At 35.7% G+C, this 21,707-nt stretch overlaps 1 protein-coding gene across 2 annotated transcripts in view; it reads left to right on the forward strand.

Annotated features, from left to right (window-relative positions):
• LOC106088627 (puromycin-sensitive aminopeptidase) overlaps positions 1-21,707 on the forward strand; it is a 42,528-nt gene that overhangs the window by 13,870 nt on the left and 6,951 nt on the right. For both annotated transcript variants that reach the window (XM_059360111.1, XM_013254224.2), the window contains exons 3-6: positions 17,250-18,066; positions 18,130-19,234; positions 19,293-19,512; positions 19,599-19,721. In XM_059360111.1, the coding sequence (XP_059216094.1) occupies positions 17,250-18,066; positions 18,130-19,234; positions 19,293-19,512; positions 19,599-19,721 (2,265 nt within the window). The remainder of the gene's footprint in view (positions 1-17,249; positions 18,067-18,129; positions 19,235-19,292; positions 19,513-19,598; positions 19,722-21,707) is intronic.

Consider the following 21,707-nt stretch of genomic DNA (forward strand, 5'->3'; position numbering starts at 1 on the left):
ATCTCTATTTTTAACCAGTATATATTGGGTTGCCCAAAAAATAATTGCGGATTTCTCATATAGTCGGCGTTGACAAATTTTTTCACAGCTTGTGACTCTGTAATCGCATTCTTTCTTCTGTCAGTTATCAGCTGTTACTTTTAGCTTGCTTTAGGAAAAAAGTGTAAAAAAAAGTATATTTGATTAAAGTTCATTCTAAGTTTTATTAAAAATGCATTTACTTTCTTTTAAAAAATCCGCAATTACTTTTTGGGCAACCCAATAATATATGTCAATATATAAATATATATGTACATGAGAGCTATATCTAAATCTGAACCGACTTTCAAACAGGTCGTTTAAAAATTGTTGTTACTACGGTCATATAAGTTCAAATCGGACGATAAATATGTATGGGTGCTACATCTAAATTTGAACCGATTTTGATGAAATCTCGCAGATATGTTAAGATCAGTAACAAAACAATCCGTGCCAAATTTTGTGCAGATCGGGTACAAATTGTGTTTATTACAGCCATATAAATCGTGCGATATATATACATAGGAGCAATATCCAAATCTGAGCCGATTTAGATGAAATCTTGCAAATATGTTAAGATCTGTAACAAAACAATTCATGCCAAATTTTTCTTTCCTTACTTTCTTTCCTTTAACCGCAATTGCCACGTCATCAGCATACGCGACCACTTTAACGCCTTTGTCTTCCAGAGACAATAATATATTGTTAATGGCTATATTCCAAAGAAGAGGAGATAGTATACCTCCTTGAGAAGTTCCTCTGGTGACCCATCTTTTTAGATCCACAGATCCCAAGCCTTCCGTAATGTATCTTTTAGTTAGTAAGTTATTAATCAACTTTCTTACGATAGAGCTGATGCCTAGAAACTCCAACGCCTTCATGATTGACGTCGGTTTTGCATTATTGAAAGCACCTTCAATATCAAGAAATGATACCATTGTATATTCCTTGACAGCGAGAGAACCCTCTATGTAGCCGACTAGGTCGTGAAGGGCAAGTATTTTTAATTCATTGTCTATTGTTTTATGGAACTTTTCACTTACTCTTTATACTTTTAAAACGAAGAATATTGAGCATATATTGAAGATAAGACAATGACATTTTTCGTTTGATTAAATATACATTTTTAGATTAACAGCTCACAAAATTAAAAGATCACAAAAAAGTTATGGAGGCTCTATAAACTACCAATAGGCATTTGCACCAAAAACCGTATTCACAAACCTTTAATAGCCTGTTAATGGTTTTGAAATCTTTGCTGAGTGAGCATAAGTTAATGTATGCTCTGACCTTCTTTGACCAAATAATAACCTCACTTATTGTAATTTCTGCATACATCGCAAAATAATAATATTATCTAATAAAATATTTCGATAACAATTTTGAAAAAACAAATAGAATTTTTACGAGACTTTGGGGAATGATCTTCTAACGATATGCAGTTAAATATGTTTTATGGTACGTTATTAATTAACAAAAATTTCATTAAAAATTTAAAAAAAAATACAAAAACAATTTCTTTTTGTGTGTACGACAGATAATCGAAAGTCTTTGGAGCGAACGCGTAACATTGGTGCCTTCCATTGTTTTTGCATGGTGTGAATCATCTAATTGCAAATCTATTGCAATAGATTGAATTCATCAAAAATTCATTTAATGAGTTAAAGGCGTTATATAAACCAAAAGGAGTTGTTTTAAACTTACGCTAGTTATAATTCATTGCAATTTGAGATATTCCGATGTCTATATGTGGAAATTTTGTGATTTTGTAATTAAATAAATAAACCAAACCCAACATCCGACCCTGCACCAGTTTATAAAAATAAAGAATATTTGTATGTTAAAAATTGCGTGCTTATTACATCCAAGTTGCTTGTGACAAGAACAAATGCATTTGTTCTTAGGGAATTGAAGCTTTCTTTTTTGAGTATTGTTAAACAAATAAGTTTGATAATATCTGGAACCGACTATCACAAAACCGAATCAATAACCCGTTTTTAGCACTAGCACTAAAATGGCATGGGTCTACCAAAGCAATTAAAGAATCGCACTTATTATCGTTATTCAGTTGCTACACTCAAAAAAAGTGACTCAAGGTTGAGTTAAAATAAACTACTTTCGAATAAAGTTGAACTTCATATAGCGCTAAAGACATTTTTATTCGTTTTTAGTTAATGTAGATCTAAAATACAGTTACATCAAATGAACTTCGTTATGGTTCAGCGTTAAATGGAACTAAATTATTCTTTACTCAGTGCATATGAGGAACAATCGTGAAAGATAGTTTGAACTGAAATCAACACAATTGATGGAATGCATCTGAACAAAATTTTGGCATAATCTCGTCTTCTATTCCCATCAAATTTAACCAATGCGCATGAAATAATACATTTAATTGTAGATGTATTATTTATTCTCATATTAATCCTTTGTTTTATTTTATTAATATATTTCAAATTTACACGTTGCGAATATAAATTTCGTATATATTAACTATTTAAATAAAAACGTTCCTACATTTAGTTTTCAATGGCTTTGGAAAAATTCTCAAATAAGTCGCATAGGAGTAAGCACCATATTTTCCCAGAAGTTTCATATAAAGATTTTTTAATAGATTGTTAAAAAAGAAATGAAAGTGTTGAGTATAGACATGTTCGTCTGTAATTATTATTATAAATCCTTTGCGAAATCATTTGCGTTAAAATATTCTATCGCTACATAAATTGTAGATCAAACAAACAAAGTTAAAAAAAGATCACTTAAACAACAGAATAATTTTTGTTTTTATACCCTCCACCATAAGATGGGGGGTATACTAATTTCGTCATTCTGTTTGTAACTACTCGAAATATTCGTCTGAGACCCCATAAAGTATATATATTCTTGATCGTCGCGACATTTTATGTCGATCTAGCCATGTCCGTCCGTCTGTCCGTCTGTCCGTCCGTCCATCCGTCTGTCCGTCCGTCCGTCCGTCTGTCTGTCGAAAGCACGCTAACTTCCGAAGGAGTAAAGCTAGCCGCTTGAAATTTTGCACAAATATTTCTTATTAGTGTAGGTCGGTTGGTATTGTAAATGGGCCATATCGGTCCATGTTTTGATATAGCTGCCATATAAACCGATCTTGGGTCTTGACTTCTTGAGCCTCTAGAGTGCGCAATTTTTATCCGATCAGAATGAAATTTTGCACGACGTGTTTTGTTATGATATTCAACAACTGTGCCAAGTATGGTTCAAATCGGTTCATAACCTGATATAGCTGCCATATAAACCGATCTTGGGTCTTGACTTCTTGAGCCTCTAGAGTGCGCAATTCTTATCCGATTGGAATGAAATTTTGCACGACGTGTTTTGTTATTATATCCAACAACTGTGCCAAGTATGGTTCAAATCGGTTAATAACCTGATATAGCTGCCATATAAACCGATCTTGGGTCTTGACTTCTTAAGCCTCTAGAGGGCGCAATTCTTATCCGATTGGAATGGAATTTCGCACGACGTGTTTTGTTATGATACCCAACAACAGTGCCAAGTATAGTTTAAATCGGTTCATAACCTGATATAGCTGCCATATAAACCGATCTTGGGTCTTGACTTCTTGAGCCTCTAGAGGGCACAATTCTTATCCGATTTGAATGAGTTTTAGCACGAAGTATTTCGTCGTGATATCCAACAACTGTGCCAAGTATGGTTCAAATCGGTCCATAACCTGATATAGCTGTCATATAAACAGATCTGGGGATTTGACTTCTTGAGCTTCTAGAGGGCGCAATTCCATCCGATTTGGCTGAAATTTTGCATGACGTATTTTATTTTTACTTTCAACAACTGTGTCAAATAAGGTTCAAATCGGTTCATAACCTGATATAGCTGCCATATAAACCGATCTGGGATCTTGACTTCTTGACCCCTAGAGGTCGCAATTATTATCCGATATGCCTGAAATTTTGTACGACGTATCCTCTCATGACCATCAACAAACGTGTTAATTATGTATGTTCTGAATCAGTCTATAGCCCGATACAGATCCCATATAAATCGTTCTCTCTATTTTACTTCGTGAGCCCCAATGGGCGCAATTCTTATACGAATTGGCTGAAATTTTACACAGGTCTCCAACATATAATTTAATTGTGGTCCAAACCGGACCATATCTTGATATCGTTTTAATAGCAGAGCAACTCTTTTCTTATATCCTTTTTTGACTAAGAAGAGATGCCGGGAAAAGAACTCGACAAATGCGATCCATGGTGGAGGGTATATAAGATTCGGCCCGGCCGAACTTAACACGCTTTTACTTGTTTTAATTGCTAATGCTTACCCAAATTTCAGGACGTTTCACGCTGTATGTTCGGCCTATTCGCGAAGTGATTATAACTAGTTTTTGCTATACCACTGCAGCATATTTAATTTCTTTTTGTAATCATATTCTGAGACAAGAATATTTGAACAGAAAGAAGAGATGGATATCGTGACTCACCAAATTTACCTTGGTAATTTTATTTCATATTTTTGCATTTTTATAACCTTCACTATAGGATGGGGGGTATACTAATTTCGTCATTCTGTTTGTAACTACTCGAAATATTCGTCTGAGACCCTGAGACCCCATAAAGCATATATATTCTTGATCGTCGCGACATTTTATGTCGATCTAGCCATGTCCGTCCGTCTGTCTGTCGAAAGCACGCTAACTTCCGAAGGAGTAAAGCTAGCCGCTTGAAATTTTGCACAAATACTTCTTATTAGTGTAGGTCGGTTGGTATTGTCAATGGGGTCTTGGGTCTTGACTTCTTGAGCCTCTAGTGTGCGCAATTCTTATCCGATTGGAATGAAAATTTGCACGACGTGTTTTGTTATGATATCCAACAACTGTGCCAAGTATGGTTCAAATCGGTTAATAACCTGATATAGCTGCCATATAAACCGATCTTGGGTCTTGACTTCTTGAGTCTCTAGAGGGCGCAATTCTTATCCGATTCGTATGAATTTTTGCACGAAGTATTTTGTTATGATATCCAACAACTGTGCCAAGTATGGTTCAAATCGGTACATAACCTGATATAGCTGTCACATAAACAGATCTGGGGGCTTGACTTCTTGAGCTGCTAGAGGGCGCGATTCCTATCCGATTTGCCTGAAATTTTGCATGAATTATTTTATTTTCACTTTCAACAACTGTGTCAAACAAGGTTCAAATCGGTTCATAACCTGACATAGCTGCCATATAAACCGATCTGGGATCTTGACTTCTTGAGCCTCTAGAGGTCGTAATTATTTTCCGATTTGCCTGAAGTTTTGTACGACGGATCCTCTCATGACCATCAACATACGTGTTTATTATGGTCTGAATCGGTCTATAGCCCGATACAGCTCCCATATAAATCGATCTCTCTATTTTACTTCTTGAGCCCCCAAAGGGCGCAATTCTTATTCGAATTGGTTGACACTTTATACAGGTCTCCAACATATAATCTAATTGTGGTCCAAACCGGACCCTATCTTGATATCGCTCTAATAGCAGAGCAAATTTTTTCTTATATCCTTTTTTTGCCTAAGAAGAGATGCCGGAAAAGGAACTCGACGAAAAGGTTTATAGGAAGCGTTAAATTCAACATGACAACATGTTTATATTAGGTAAATAAAAACGTTGTTTGCTTTAGGATTATTTAACTTGTTCAGAAGAAACTTGGTTAAGTAAAACTGACTTCCCGAACCCAAGTTAATGAACTATTTGCCACTAATTACAGATGAGTAAAACTTACTAAAAATTTGCATTTTTAATCAAAATGCCCAAAAAGTAATTGCGGATTTTTTAAAAGAAAGTAAATGCATTTTTAATAAAACTTAGAATGAACTTTAATCAAATATACTTTTTTTACACTTTTTTTCTAAATCAAGCTAAAAATAACAGCTGATAACTGAAAGAAGAAAGAATGCAATTACAGAGTCACAAGCTGCGAAAAAATTTTTCAACGCCGACTATATGAAAAATCCGCAATTACTTTTTGGGCAACCCAATATATTGGCATTCAAATATACAATGCTTAATATGTAGTTTGCTATACATTTCCCATTGGATTTAGACAAATGTTGCAATTTTTAGATTAGTGGTAAAGGATTACCAGATTAAGGATTTCATTAAGAAAGGCCAAAACTGAAACGTTGATCTTTGCTTTCGAGCGTAGCGTTGAAAAATCCAACTCTGCAATCAAATCTCACAAAAGTTAAATAACTTTCAGCTTTAACAACTGAAATCGAACGTAACTCTGTGTTGTCATACGTGAAGTTGTATTTTTAGGCATCAAAGTTAAAAATAGTTTTAACTTTTGTGCGTTGCTTTAGTGGGAATTATTTGCAGAGTTACATTTTTCAACGCAACACTCAAAAACAATGCTCAACGCGCTCTCATTCTACTTTGGCCTGAAGTTCCGTAGATTCACTGTTTCTCACAGTATCACTTTGATAAAGATTTTCAAAATTCAAACAGGTGTATGTTCGACTTTCATTACTTGTAGAAAATCCTTTTGGAAAGCATCAGTTCTCTATCTGTGCATTAAATATCATTTCCAACTTCTGTTTTAAAAATTTCTGAAATGCAGTTAAATAAAATCAAATAAAATTGCTACGAATACTTCCTATTGTAAGTTTTAATGCTTATCCTCAATGAACTGATAAAAAAGTGATATTCATTATATCCAATTTATTATTTTGTTCTTGGATAAAAAAAAAATTATATCAATAGGAAGAAATTCATCATTACGGAATTTAAAGCAAATTTTTATATATATCCTGTTTACTAAGATTCCATCGCAGGATATTGTCCGGCTTTAGACCATTGTTTAATGCTTTCTATTCAAAGAATAGTGTAGCAAACAAGTAAAAGCGTGCTAAGTTCGGCCGGGCCGAATCTTATATACCCTCCACCATGGATCGCATTTGTCGAGTTCCTTTCCAGGCATCTCTTCTTAGGAAAAAAAGGAAATAAGAAAAGATTCGCTCTGCTATTAGAGCGATATCAAGATATGGTCCGGTTTGGACCACAATTAAATTATATGTTGGAGACCTGTGTAAAATGTCAGCCAATTAGAATAAGAATTGCGCCCTTTGGGGCTCAAGAAGTAAAATAGAGAGATCGATTTATATGGGAGCTGTATCGGGCTATAGACCGATTCAGACCATAATAAACACGTATGTTGATGGTCATGAGAGGATCCGTCGTACATAATTTCAGGCAAATCGGATAATAATTACGATCTCTAGAGGCTCAAGAAGTCAAGATCCCAGATCGGTTTATATGGCAGCTATATCCGGTTATGAACCGATTTGAACCTTATTTGACACAGTTGTTGAAAGTAAGAATAAAATACGTCATGCAAAATTTCAGGCAAATCAGATAGGAATTGCGCCCTCTAGAAGCTCAAGAAGTCAAGTCCCCAGATCTGTTTATATGACAGCTATATCAGTTTATGAACCGATTTAAGCCATACTTTACACAGTTATTGTATATCATAACAAAATACTTCGTGCAAAAATTCTTTCAAATCGGATAAGAATTGCGCCCTCTAGAGACTCAAGAAGTCAAGACCCAAGATCGGTTTATATGACAGCTATATCAGGTTAAGGACCGATTTAAACCATACTTGGCACAGTTGTTGGATATCATAACAAAACACGTCGTGCAAAATTTCTTTCAATCGGATAAGATTTGCGCACTCTAGAGGCTCAAGAAGTCAAGACCCAAGATCGGTTTATATGGCAGCTATATCAAAGCATGGACCGATATGGCCGATTTACAATACCAACCGACCTACACTAAGTATTTGTGCAAAATTTCAAGCGGCTAGCTTTACTCCTTCGGAAGTTAGCGTGCTTTCGACAGACGGACGGACGGACATGGCTAGATCGACATAAAATGTCGCGACGATCAAGAATATATATACTTTATGGGGTCTCAGAAGAATATTTCGAGTAGTTACAAACAGAATGACGAAATTAGTATACCCCCCATCCTATGGTGGAGGGTATAAAAACATTTAAAAGTCAGCAAATGTGTGTTGTTGTTTACTCTTATTAATTCGAATTGAAAAAGTGAATAAAATTTTTTCGAACTACAGCGGTCAAAAAAAGTATTCATCATTAGCAAAATTGATAATAAATTCACTTATTTTGGGTAATTGAAGAAAATTTAAAGTAAACAAATAATGCAGTTTTATGCAATAGTTTATTTTTCGTAATATGTTTTAAAATAAATTCAAAAAATAAATTTAATTAGCGCAAAAAATGCAATTTTATATAATAACACCAAAAACAGAACAAAAAAAGTATTCATCATTGATGTGCTATCATCAAAGTCAAATTCAAATATTATTTGGGAATCCCCCTTTTCTGTTTTATTTAGTAAAGGAGGCTTTGCCCTTGACAGCAAATATTTAATTTCATTGAAAATATAGTTTTTGTCAAAATGGGTCGTAAGCAAAACGAGGTTTCTGATGAGGTAAAAGTTTTGATAATAAAACACCACAGGAATGGTTTAACTCAAAAAACTATCAGTGAAATATTAAATAGACCACGATCTACTATACAATCCATCATCAGAAAGTGGACAGAAACGAAAACTGTTGACAATAAACCAAGATCTGGTCGACCAAAAGCACTTTCAGTTGGAGATGTGCGTTGGCTAGTGCGGCAAGTTCAGAAAACTCCGAAGACAAATGCGACCATTCTTCGTAAAAACACTATGGAATATTTAGGGAAGGAAGTTACTACACAAACAATTCGAAATACACTCAAAAGGCATAGTTACAGAGGAAGAACTGCACGTAAGAAGCCCTTTATAAATAAAATAAACCGAGTGAAAAGGCTAAACTTCGCATAAATGTATGTAAAACAGCCCGAATAATTTTGGAAAACAGTCATTTTTGCAGACGAGAGCAAGTTTAATCTTTTTGGGTGCGATGGAAAGGTCATAGTGTACAGAAAACCAAATACAGAGCTTGAAGAACGAAACGCAGTTGCTACTGTAAAACATGGTGGAGGTGGTTTAATGGTTTGGGGGTGTATGGCGGCTTCAGGAGCGGGAAATCTTGAAATTATTAATGGAGTAATGGATCATAAGTATTACATTGACATTTTAAAGAGGAATTTAAAAGATAGTGCTGTAAAACTTGGGCTTGGTAATAACTTTCAATATTATCAAGATAATGACCCCAAACATTCTGCTTTAAATACCAAGATGTGGATGCTGTATAACTGCCCCAAAGTCATTAAAACTCCTCCTCAAAGTCCCGACTTGAACCCAATTGAACATCTTTGGGAACATCTCGAACGCAAATTGAGAACGCGCAATTTTTCGAGCAAGAGTCAAATGCAACAGGTGATAATGGAGGAATGGACTAATATAGACCAAAATATAACCGCTAAATTAGTCCAATCGATGTCAAACCGTTTAAAAGAAGTTATAAGACGCGGTGGTCGAATAACAAAGTATTAATTTTTTTTAAATTATGTTATTTATTTTTTTGTTTTTTTGCAATGATGAATACTTTTTTTGTTTAATTTTTTGTGTTCAGCTGTAAAATGGCCCTTTTTGTTCCAATAAATACTATTTTTTTCTTTAAAAACAATGAAATTGTGTACATATATATCACACAAGCACTACTGCATCATTAGTTTAATATGTTTTTATTCCAATTGTCTTTTGTAGACTTGTTAAAAAAAAAAAAACATTGAATGATGAATACTTTTTTTGACCGCTGTATGTATTTAGATACGACCATTCACTTCCGCGATCAAAACTGGAATTGTTTTGGAGTCTGGCATTATTAAGCATTTTATTAATTTTTTTCAATGGACATTTAGCGATTTTTAAAGGTATTTAAATATTATGGCACTGGAAAAGTTCATTTTTTAAGAACACATAAATTCATCAGCAAAAAAACTCGGTCTGATCAAATGAAATACTGCTAAAAATTTCTTTAACATACATTATGTGGATAATTTAAAAAATATCTTAAAATTGAACACAAAGCTTTAAAGATCATTAAATTAGCTTTCTATTAACATATTATTTTGTAATAAGTTATGTTTGCCAGTAAAAACCGTAATAGGTACTTTATTCCGTTTTTCGCTCCATATTATTCATATCTTGAATAAAAACTGCTTTATGCTAAACGATTACACAAAACAAACATAGTGTAAATCTGAACTAATTTAATAGTGATAATTGGTAAAACTTAGCGGGAATGAATTGCCAAAGGATCTTTAAAAAATATGGCACATTCTTCAATAAGAAGCAGAGATGATTGCATGAATGCTATAGAATGAATGTGAAAAATGCTAAATGAAGTATTGGAAACAAATTAAGCATCGATTTCAATATTTTATGTAAATTTACGTGCAAAACAAATTAAGGACAAATTGTCTAATTAAGAAACTTGTAATTACATTAATCGAAACTTGGTATTCCGTGGTTTCGCTTAGTTCAGTAAAAAAACCCAACCCAAGTTCATTTTACCAAAATGTTAAGTTGAAACTTGTGCTTCTATTAAGTTGCACAAAACTATTCAAATTTAGGAAATTTTATGAACTAATTTACAAATTTATATTCAACTTGAAGAAAATCGATTTTACGGATCATTGAAATGAAAACAACGAAACTTTTATATTGAGCTAATAGAAGCGTTGTCTACCAAATAAATATTTCACTTGTTCCATAAAATGTTGGTTAAGTAAAATAACTTACCAAATTCAAGTTAATGAACTTTTTACCTCTGATTAAAGACGTGAACAATTTATATAACGCTTGCAATTGTTCCTTGTTTTATTCAAAATTTAACCAAATTATATTAAAATTGACTTGCTTAATTAAATAAATTGTTTAAGTTGTTTATGAAGCATTTTTTCTGAGTGAAGTAAATTTTTGTGAATACGGCTGTAAGAGTTTAGATTTATTTATTCAAATATGTAATCCTCTTGTAAACCCTACCTAACCTTAAAAAATACTGCCCCATTAGCGAGACAAATAGGGTCTCTACACCAAAAAAAGTGAACCCATGTTTGAGTTAAAATAAACTGTTTTTGAATAAAGTTGAACTTCCTATAGCGCTAAAGACATTTTTATTCTTTTTTAGTCCATGTAGACCTAAAAAATAATGATAATATCATCCCTTATGATTCAACGTGAACTAAATGGGACTAAATTATTGTTTTTGAGGGCATATATTGAACAAACGTGTATTAAAATTTGAACTGAACTCAAAATTTTTGCAAATTTGCCCATGAACATTCCATTAAGGAGCAGGGGAAACCTCTCACATTTCAATGAGTGCTGTCCGATTCAAGTTTAAGCTCAATGATAAGGGACCTCCTTTTTATAGCTGAGTCAGAACGGCGTGCCGCAGGGCGACATCTCTTTGTGGAGAAGTTTTTACACGGCTGCCATACCAAATGGAACAGTAGCTCACAAATGTCGCCATCGCTGAAAATTTTTCCATTTTTAATACTTACAAAAAAAAGGTGTACGTCCATCTCTAATTAGCATCTGCGTTTTTATTTCACTGCTGCATAAATTGCAGTTCGAATTTCAGTTTAAAAAGTTCCTGTAATCAAAGTTCCAATAAAATAACTGAATAATGTTTGGTTTGCCAAAATGTTGAGCCGTGTTACGCTTTATTCTGAGCAGAAGCAATGATAACTAATTTTTGCTTTACCACTGCAATTGCGGCATATTACATTTCTTCCTGAAATTGTTTTCTGAGATGAACAGAAAGAAGAAAGGGTTATCGCCCTCGCCAAAGTTACCTTCCTAATTTTATTTTAGATTTTTAATATTTTTCTTGTTACCGTTCACGACTTCTCTCGGAGAACGCGCACATCAAACTTATCGTTGTAAGTTGAACTGTTTGTTCAACACGGGTTTGGTTTGCTTGACTTATAGCTGTTACCTGTGTGTTTATGCACACGCACATGGAACAACGGCTTTTCGTCGGCGGGCCCATACAGTTGGGTATTGCTTTGAATGGTTTATGACACTACGCATGGTGCTCAACTACATATTTGTTTTTTATGAACAGACAGACATATGATGAATCTGTCACAGCGCAGGTTAACAAGTATATTGTCCGATCGACAGATGAGAATGTAAAAGAGAATTTTTCTTTTTTAAATAAGAATTTGTACGAGTCATAAACATTAATGGTAATTTTATTTAGAGTTTTTAACATGGATCTATTATCGTATACCAAGTGAAGTCACAAATAAAACATTCTTTCATATATTCTATTTTTAATCTAGGCTTGGTATTACTGAGTAGTTAATGGATTTAATCATCTCTGTTACAAATTTTGTCAACTTAAGTTTATCCTTAAAAAAGTTTATATTAAAACATTTATTTGAATTAAACTTATTCAATACTACTCAAATTAAGTAAGTTCGTAAACTATTTTAAGCGAATATTTATTCAATTTGAAAAACATAGGTTGGTAGCAAATGTTGAACTCAAAATAACATATTTATATTGGGTTAATAAAAAAAACGTTTGTTTATTTTATAGGAATATTTAACATGTCGAGAAATAACTTTGTTCAGTAAAATGACTTCCCAAACTCATGTTTATGAACCAATTGCCACTTATTACAGATGAGTAAAACTTATTAAGAACTTGCAATTTTTCCTTGTTTTAATCAAATTAGATTAAAATTGGCTAACTTATTTGAACTAATTTATTTTATGCGCACCTTTTTTTCTGAGTGCATATATTTAAGTTTTTAATTAAATAAAAATTTTCAGTATATATTTCATATCTCATTTAATTTTGTTTTGCCAATTAATTAGCCAAGTCGTCAGAGCATATATGGCTATAGTACTACATATATTTTAAAACATTCAATATAAAATTTCTTAAGAATAAAATAAATAGTAGGAGAATTGTATACTACTCAAGCGAGATTTTTAATTTTGCGTAAACACTATCAGCCTTATTTAAAAAAAAAGTTAGGTAAGGTGGGTTTAAGGTGCATTTTTGTTATTGAACAGTTGTTGTCTAATAAACCTATTTTAAAATTTTGAATTCAAAAACGTTTGATAAGAAGCCAATAGTTAAAATAGACTTATGAACAAAAATTCGTTTTGTTCTGGCAACATTTTCAGTTTCCATAGCAATTTTCATTTAGTGCCGATTTGAATGTATCCGAAACCCTGGGTAAAAAATAAATGTGAGCATGTGTATTCTCATTTTCAATGTAATAACATATGAAATATACACCTAATCTAGATTTTGTTAAAAAAAACATAACTAAATAACAAAATTCTGTAGTACGGAAGAAGTGTAATTTGCCATTGACAGAATGTCTGTCATTACACAAAAATACATGCATTGGGAAAAGTACAGCTAATAAGCAGGTTTGTCGAGCTTGGTAAATGTGACACGGCCCTTGAAGCCATCACACCTAATATGGTTGAAGTCTTCTAACCAAAGACGAAACGCCTCCCATAGTGGTTGGTGTGTGTTGCTATCTTTGGCTTTCCTTTTCCATTTGCATCTCCGATCATTGAGTTCGTCTCGAAAGAGAAACAAACAAAAATCTGCAACTTCAAAAATGATATTTTGTTTTTCTGCTCCATGAACCGGATCTTATTCGGAATCCGAGTTTGTTTGTTTGTTTTACCATACTAATATATGGCATCTCATGAAATTATTTATTATACTGGTCTCGAGGTGTTTACGAGGAAAATGAAGGTGGGCTAATTTGACGCACCACGTTTCCTTAACGAAACGATTTCGATGTCTGACAAGGTCAAATATAGGTGTGGTCTTGGACAGGAAAGTGTCGCATTCAGGAGCGTACTGAGAAGGCTCACAGATGTTTGGTACTACGTAGACGGGCCGTAGACTCGAAATGGGACCTTAATCCGAGGATAGTACACTGGCTTTACAGGAGCGTGGTACGACCAATGCTTACTTACGCCTCAGTAGTTTGGTGGACTGCTATGGAGAAAAAGTGTAACATAAGGACTATACAACAGGTTCAGAGAACATGTTGTCTTGGCATAGGCGGAGCGATGAGGACCACGCCCACTAGGGCACTGGAGATTATTCTAGATATCCGACCCGAAGTGAGAGGCAGCCACTGCGACTATGAGACTTAAGGCGATGGGAGAATGGATTGAGGACGGGAGCAGATCATCCCATTACGGTATAATCGACGATAGGAAATCTGGAAGGAAGGGAAGAGTTTTCCGATCGAATACCTGAGACCGATCGCAGGGACTACTGCCAGCGGCACACTCTTAGATTCACGGAACCCTAGTATTGCCATCTGGAAGATCATGTTACACGGATGAATCGAAGCTAGAGGACAGAGTGGGACATTGAGAACTAAGCGACTGAGATCAGTTTTAGACTGTCTGGCCATAACACGGTCCTGCAGGCGGAGATCTGGGCGATCACGGAATGCGTGAAGTGGTGTGTTGAATGAAGGGCAGACAATTTGGCGGTAAAGGCCATTTTTGCTTTGTCATTGCCCGGCTTTCGCGTCTAACAGATACCGGCACTTTGGTGGGGACACAATACCAGACATGAACCAACTTAGGGGCGTGGCATGGCAAAACAATTAAGGATTTTGTAAGTAGCACGGAATTCCCAACTTAGATTTTCTTTTTCGAGGTTACTTTTAAGTTTTTAGAGCGCACAAAAGCCGAGTATTTGCTTAGGTGTATATCTATAGTGGCATGGGACGGATTAATATCTGCACCCTCTTTTCAACCTAGCCTAACCTATTATACTGTAATTTACAATTTATTGAAAAATAGCGAAAACAAAGAATCAAAATGTACATTATGGATGAAAAAATCCGCTTTTCAAATATTTCGTCTTTTTATTAGACCAAAACGTGTAGAATCAAACTTGACCATTTTTCGCCATGTTGAAGTTCTGGTACATACACTGTAAATTTTTTGTGCACAAAATTGGCAGGAATTACCTTTGCATAGTCGGAAATCGAATTGTAGTGCCCTGGAACAAAGATTCATTGGTGTCTAGTTGACTTAATGTAAATTTTCATCTGTAATCCATTTTGTAATTTTTCTGAATGTCAAAGAAGGGTTGAGTATACAATAACTTTTTCAAATTTAAAATAGGTTTAAAAAAAGGAAAAATAGGCTATTATTCGTTTGTGAATAAAGTCCTGGTTATGCTCTCGTAAATATACTGTAAATCTAGATGTACGTGTCAGCTGTTTTGTTTTGGCATATGTATGCACAAACAAATGATTACCGAACGTCTGTGGACAGTAACCGGAATGTAAAATGCAAATTTTGCTCATGAACATTCCACTAAGGAACAGGGGGAAACTTCTCACATATCAATGAGTGCAGTCCGATTCAAGTTTTAAGCTCAATGATAAGGGGCCTTCTTTTTATAGCCGAGTCCGAACGGCGTGCCGCAGTGGGACACCTCTTTCGAGAGAAGTTTTACATGGCATAGTACCTCACAAATGTTGCCAGCATTAGGAGGGGAAAACCACCGTTGAAAAAAAATTTTTTTTTTATGGTCTCGCCAGGATTTGAACCCAGGCGTTCAGCGTCATAGGCGGACATGCTAACCTCTGCGCTACGGTGGCCTCCGGAACCGGAATGTAAAATTCAGTTAAAAACAAAATTTTACGTTCCGTTTTCGTGTCAGCTGATAAAATTTGAAGTTTACACAAATTTCAAAATCAAAATTTTTATTTACAAAACTGATATTCCATGATTTCTCTGTGCAATTTGTTACAATCTACAATATGTTATGCCCATCATGAAAAGATGAGTTAACTAGGTGGCCAGTCCGACCTGTGGTTAAAAGGAAATAAAATAGTGAGAAATATGTGAAAACACTTGTATACATAAGAAGTAATTACAAAAATAGCGCCAAATCGGCGCAATCGTATCCCAAATCCATGTTAGCACTATGTGGAGAGTCTATTCAGGGATTCCACACGGTCTGCCAAACACTTCGACCTCACTGCCTTTCAAGAACATACACGAATAGCTCCAATCTAGTCTCTGCCTCCATCTTGGAGTCATCTATAAAGGCGGAGGTATCATTCTATTCCAACATAGTAGTCCCCGGATCTCTTTTTGAATCGGTCTCGGTACCAAGTAGTCTGAAACCCTACTCAGTGTCCCCACCGCATACCACCATAGTATCCAGAAGGGAACCTTGATATTTTGCATATCTAGCATTGCGATCATTCTTCCGAGAATACCCATCCCAGAACGTTCTCCCTATCACCCGCCTTCTAATCTAGTTATTGTATATCCGAAGTCCACGTTGATATTCCTCTCACGTAGCATACAGTCCGTGCGCAGAGAGAAATTCGGGCGGTTTAGAGCGGTGACTGTCGACCCATCTTCAATTTACAGGAAGGTCGCCATCGCGTGCTCCTTTAAGTTGGAGAGACGAAATGTTGCGACTTCTCGTAACATTTCGTGGAGCGCCATTTGCCCTTGAAGTATGCTTGAAGTTCTCCGACGTCAGACCCTTTCTACGCTTCAAATCTTTTTTTGATAAAAATATAAAATTGTTTTGTTTGTTATGTCAAATGCTACGTTTCGTAAAAAACATAATTGGCTCTTTACATTTACGATACATTTATTCTACATTTAAGAGAGCATGACCAGGCCTTAACAAAAAGACATATTTTGTCGATTTTCGGTTTATAAACCAATTTAATTTTTTTTTTTTGTGAATAAGGCTGTATAAATAGTAATGTCATAACAATAAGAACAAATGAAATTAAGTTAAAAAAAATCAACCACCAACTTAATACAAGTAAATGAATGAGTGGTAGACTACTCATTTTTATTAAACTCAAAATTATTAAAATGGGATATAATTAATTACGCGGGTTTATCAAGCTTGTATAGCTCATTACGAAATGTATAAGGAGAGAAAATAAAGTGTCTAAAGGCCAGAGGCAATGAATTGTACAGCCGAGCCACTCTGACATGAAAAGAGCGTTCCACTGTAGTACTTCTACAGAGGAGATCTACAAAAACTGAAAAGCTGTAAAATTTGTAAAAAAAAAACAACAATGGCCGAAGGCTTAAAAATCTTCGAAGAGCAACTCAAAAAATCGTGAACAAATGGGGTAATATGTTGTATTATTATGCATACCTTACTTCATATTAGAAACAAGACGTAGTTTACTTTTTTTTTAGTATTTAAACATAAATTTTGTTCTTTGCAGATTATTTCTCCAACCAATCTGATTACATTAAACGCTTTAGATGTCACCATTAGCGATAGCGATTTGGAGTTTAATGACGAAGTGCTTAAGCCAAGTAAAATTGAATACTCCACAGAAAATGAAACGGCAACACTGCAATTTGGTAAAGAATTGCCTGCCGGGTCTGAGGTCAAACTGAATATGTCATTTAAGGGCGAATTAAACGATAAAATGAAAGGTTTTTATCGAAGCAAGTACTTTACGCAAAACGGTGAAGAACGCTACGCAGGCGTTACACAGTTTGAGGCAACTGATGCCAGACGCTGTTTTCCCTGTTGGGATGAACCGGCAATTAAGGCTACATTTGATGTTTCCCTAATTGTTCCGGAAGATCGTGTTGCTCTCTCCAACATGCCTATTATTAAGGAGGCCTCAGTAGAAAGTGGATTGAGGCGTATTTCCTTTGATCGTACACCAATAATGTCAACTTATTTGGTAGCTGTTGTTGTCGGCGAATATGATTACGTTGAAGGAAAATCGGAGGATGGAGTTTTAGTTCGCGTGTACACACCCGTTGGTAAAAAGGAACAAGGCCTATTTGCTTTGGAAGTAGCAACGAAAGTATTACCATATTATAAGAGCTACTTTAATATAGCCTATCCACTGCCCAAAATGGACCTTATTGCCATTTCTGACTTCTCGGCTGGTGCAATGGAAAATTGGGGATTGGTGACATACCGTGAAACCTTTGTTCTCGTAGACCCAAAGAATACTTCGTTGATGCGCAAACAATCGATAGCTCTGACCGTAGGTCACGAAATAGCGCATCAATGGTTCGGTAAGTGAACACTTTGTCGGAATTTAATCAGCATGAACTTATTTTATTACTCCGTTGATATAGGAAACCTTGTTACGATGGAATGGTGGACTCATTTATGGTTAAACGAAGGATATGCGTCTTTTGTTGAGTTCCTGTGTGTTAATCATTTGTTTCCGGAATATGATATTTGGACGCAATTTGTCACCGACATGTACACGCGGGCCTTAGAATTGGATTCCCTAAAAAATTCCCACCCCATTGAAGTTCCAGTTGGACACCCCTGTGAAATTGATGAGATTTTTGATGAAATCAGTTACAATAAAGGAGCCTCTGTCATAAGAATGCTACATGATTACATTGGGGAAGCTGATTTCCGTAAAGGTATGCACACGTACTTAACTCGCCATCAGTACAAAAATACCTGCACAGAAGATCTTTGGGACGCCTTGCAAGAGGCTAGTTCAAAGCCTGTCGCGGAGGTAATGTCTACATGGATTAAATTAAAGGGCTTCCCTGTCGTAAGTGTAGAAGACAAGCAATTAGAGGGGAACAAACGGTTGCTTCGTTTGTCACAAAGCAAGTTTACCGCCGATGGCTCCAAACCCGACGGAGACTACATATGGGTCATACCAATCACCATATCTACCTCGAAAAATCCCCAGACTATCGCAAAGACTTTTCTATTAAACGAAAAATCTTTGGAGGTGGTGTTGGACGATGTGAGCGCAGAAGACTGGATAAAGGTGAATCCAGGAACCGTGGGCTATTACCGAACACGCTATTCAAAAGATATGCTGGAGAAACTTATGCCGGCTGTTCGCAACATGGAATTGCCACCATTGGATCGTTTGGGTCTAATTGACGATATGTTTGCTATGGTACAAGCAGGTCAAGCTAGCACTGCGGAAGTATTAGAACTAATCGATTCATATCGCAATGAAACCAACTATACAGTGTGGACTGCTATTACAAACTCCTTGTCAAATCTTCACATACTCATATCGCACACCGACCTGATGGACCACTTTAATAAATATGGAGAAAAACTGTATCGCCCTGTAGCTGAGCGCTTGGGTTGGGAAGTACGTGAGGGTGAAAATCATTTAGACACTCTGCTGCGCAGTCTTGTTTTATCACGTTTGGTGTCTTTCCGCTGCAACGACATTATTGATGAGGCAAAGAAACGGTAATGTAATATCGCTGTGTAACTGATCTTTATTTATAGCATTAAAATTTATTTACAGTTTCCGTAATCACGCCAACAACGTTTGTCCAGTTCCCGCTGATTTGCGTTCAACTTGCTACAAGGCCGTATTGCAAGAGGGCGATGAAAGTATTTTCAATGAAATGTTAACGCTGTATAGAGCCACCGACTTACATGAGGAACAAGATCGTATATCTCGTGCTTTAGGTTGTATAGGAAATGTAGACTTATTACGAAAAGTCATTGATTTTGCCATGTCTGTAAGTATTTAATAAGGATAGAATATTTATATGTTTTTTTTTTCCTCCAACTATCAAACTGATACACATATTTTTTTTATGTGAAGGGTGAAGTTCGTGCTCAAGACTCGGTATTTGTCATTGTGGCTGTAGCTGTAAATCCTAAGGGTCGAGATATGGCATGGCAATTCTTTAAAGACAACAATCAAAAACTATTGGAACAATATCAGGTAATTCGCTATAACATAAGCAGTAAGACTTTTAGCTAGTTCGTTTATTAAAAGCGCTTTATAAAAAAGTATTGGAATTCTGAATTTTTGCCATTTTATTTTTCGTAGTGCATTATCTATTTCTTTAAAAACTTTGAATTAAGAGACATGAACATTCGCAAGTTATTAGGCTTTTACGCGAACTGGTTGATCCATCGGCAGAAACTAAAAGTCATCTTGCTTCACCAGTTTCAATGGAATCACGATGAACTAAAATGTCTTAGCAGACTGCCACTAAAATTTATTTAATTATTAATTAGTCCTTTTATTGGGCTAATTGTCTTAAGATCAGGATAACGAATATGAAGACCCCAAACCTACTCATCCACGGTTTTTTTTAAAGAAATACCAAAGTAGAATTTTTCTATATTTCTGTTAGGCCGTTGTTGTAGCCACAATTTCACGTCAAGCTCCTGTTTGTGAGCAAGCCCGTCCAAAGGATCGATCACCTCTCCTAGTCTCTTAAGGTTTCGTAGTCCTCCTGATGTGGTATTGGACATACATATCGATGGTAGATATAGTCGATAAGATGACGTGTTTGGGAGTAGTAATTGAAGTTTTTCATGCTACATTGATTCTTTATTTCCGAGAGTCCTTACTACATTGTACAATATGATGGTGTTAATGTTTATTTGCCAGAATTTATAAGAAGGCAACATGCATTTTCTTACCTAATGTCCACTATTTGCTATGGCATTGAGATGATTACTGGTACTACACGCGAACAATTTGACAAGCTAGAGACATTTTTCAATATTGTAGTACGTTTTGTTTATGATCTTCGCCCAGATTTTCTCGTATACATCAACTTCTTTTACCTCGTTTTTATATACCGTTTATGATCGCTCCTTTGTGGACCGCGTAGCCAAAATGTGGAATACGCTTTGGCCAGAAAATTCTAAGTATTTGTCGTAGGCAGCGTTTTATGAAATTTGGACTTTATGGGTAGTCGTTTGTGGCTAGCTCCAAGTTGTACAACCATATAATATAATAGATTTCACACTACTGTTGCAGATTCTGACTTTTGTGTTATGTGAGATGTCACTGCATCTCCAGACTTTGTTGAGTTTAAGAAAGGCGCTTCTAGCCTTGTTGATATGCGTATGTCTGCTTCTGATCCTTCGTCCTTTGTTATTTTGCTGCCAAGATAAGAGAAGTTGTCAACGTCGTCAATGCTATGGTCGTTTATGGTGAGCGGTGTCAGATTTGATGTTCCTTTCCTTGTTCTTTGCTATGTTTGTCGTCAGGCCTTCTTTGGCAGCATTTTCATTCAGTTGTTCCAGTTTCGCCTTTATGTGCTCGAAGCGATGCGCAAAGAGGCATAAATCATCCGCGTAATCAATGTTTCCGAGAAAGTCGTTAATACCCCAGCGTACGCCATAGGATGTCTCAGCATTAGTTGCTTCTAATACGGAGTCTAATAAAAAACAGGATGCAACCCTGCTGCACTCCTCTGTCGATCCTGAAAGCTATGCTCTCTTTTCCATTGAAACGGACTGAAACTTCAGCATTCCTATATAGATCCCTAATTGGTTTCATGATTTTTTCAGGGATGCCCTTTATAAACACCGGGCTCCACATTGAACTTCGCGAAACTGTGTCAACCGCACGCTCGAAGTCGATGAATAAAAGGTATAGGTGTGTATTAAGTTCTGCAGATTGTTCAATGATTATGCGCAGAGAGTGAATGTGGTCGGCACAATAACGTCCTGTTAATGCAGGCGAAATACGCTCCAGAAGAAGACCTGCCATCACTTTATTGATTGCGTTTAGCAATGTAATCCCCTTCTTTGGGATTGTGACCATGATTTCACTTCTTCCATTCCGTGAGGACAGCGTTTGTATCCCAGGCTGTATCCCTGATTATTGGGGTGATCGCTCGAGCTATGGGGTATGCCCCATACCGCAACAGTTCAACAGGTATATTATTGCCGGCCTGATAATATA

This window comes from Stomoxys calcitrans, chromosome 1 (assembly GCF_963082655.1).
Source record: "Stomoxys calcitrans chromosome 1, idStoCalc2.1, whole genome shotgun sequence".
NCBI lineage: Eukaryota > Metazoa > Arthropoda > Insecta > Diptera > Muscidae > Stomoxys > Stomoxys calcitrans.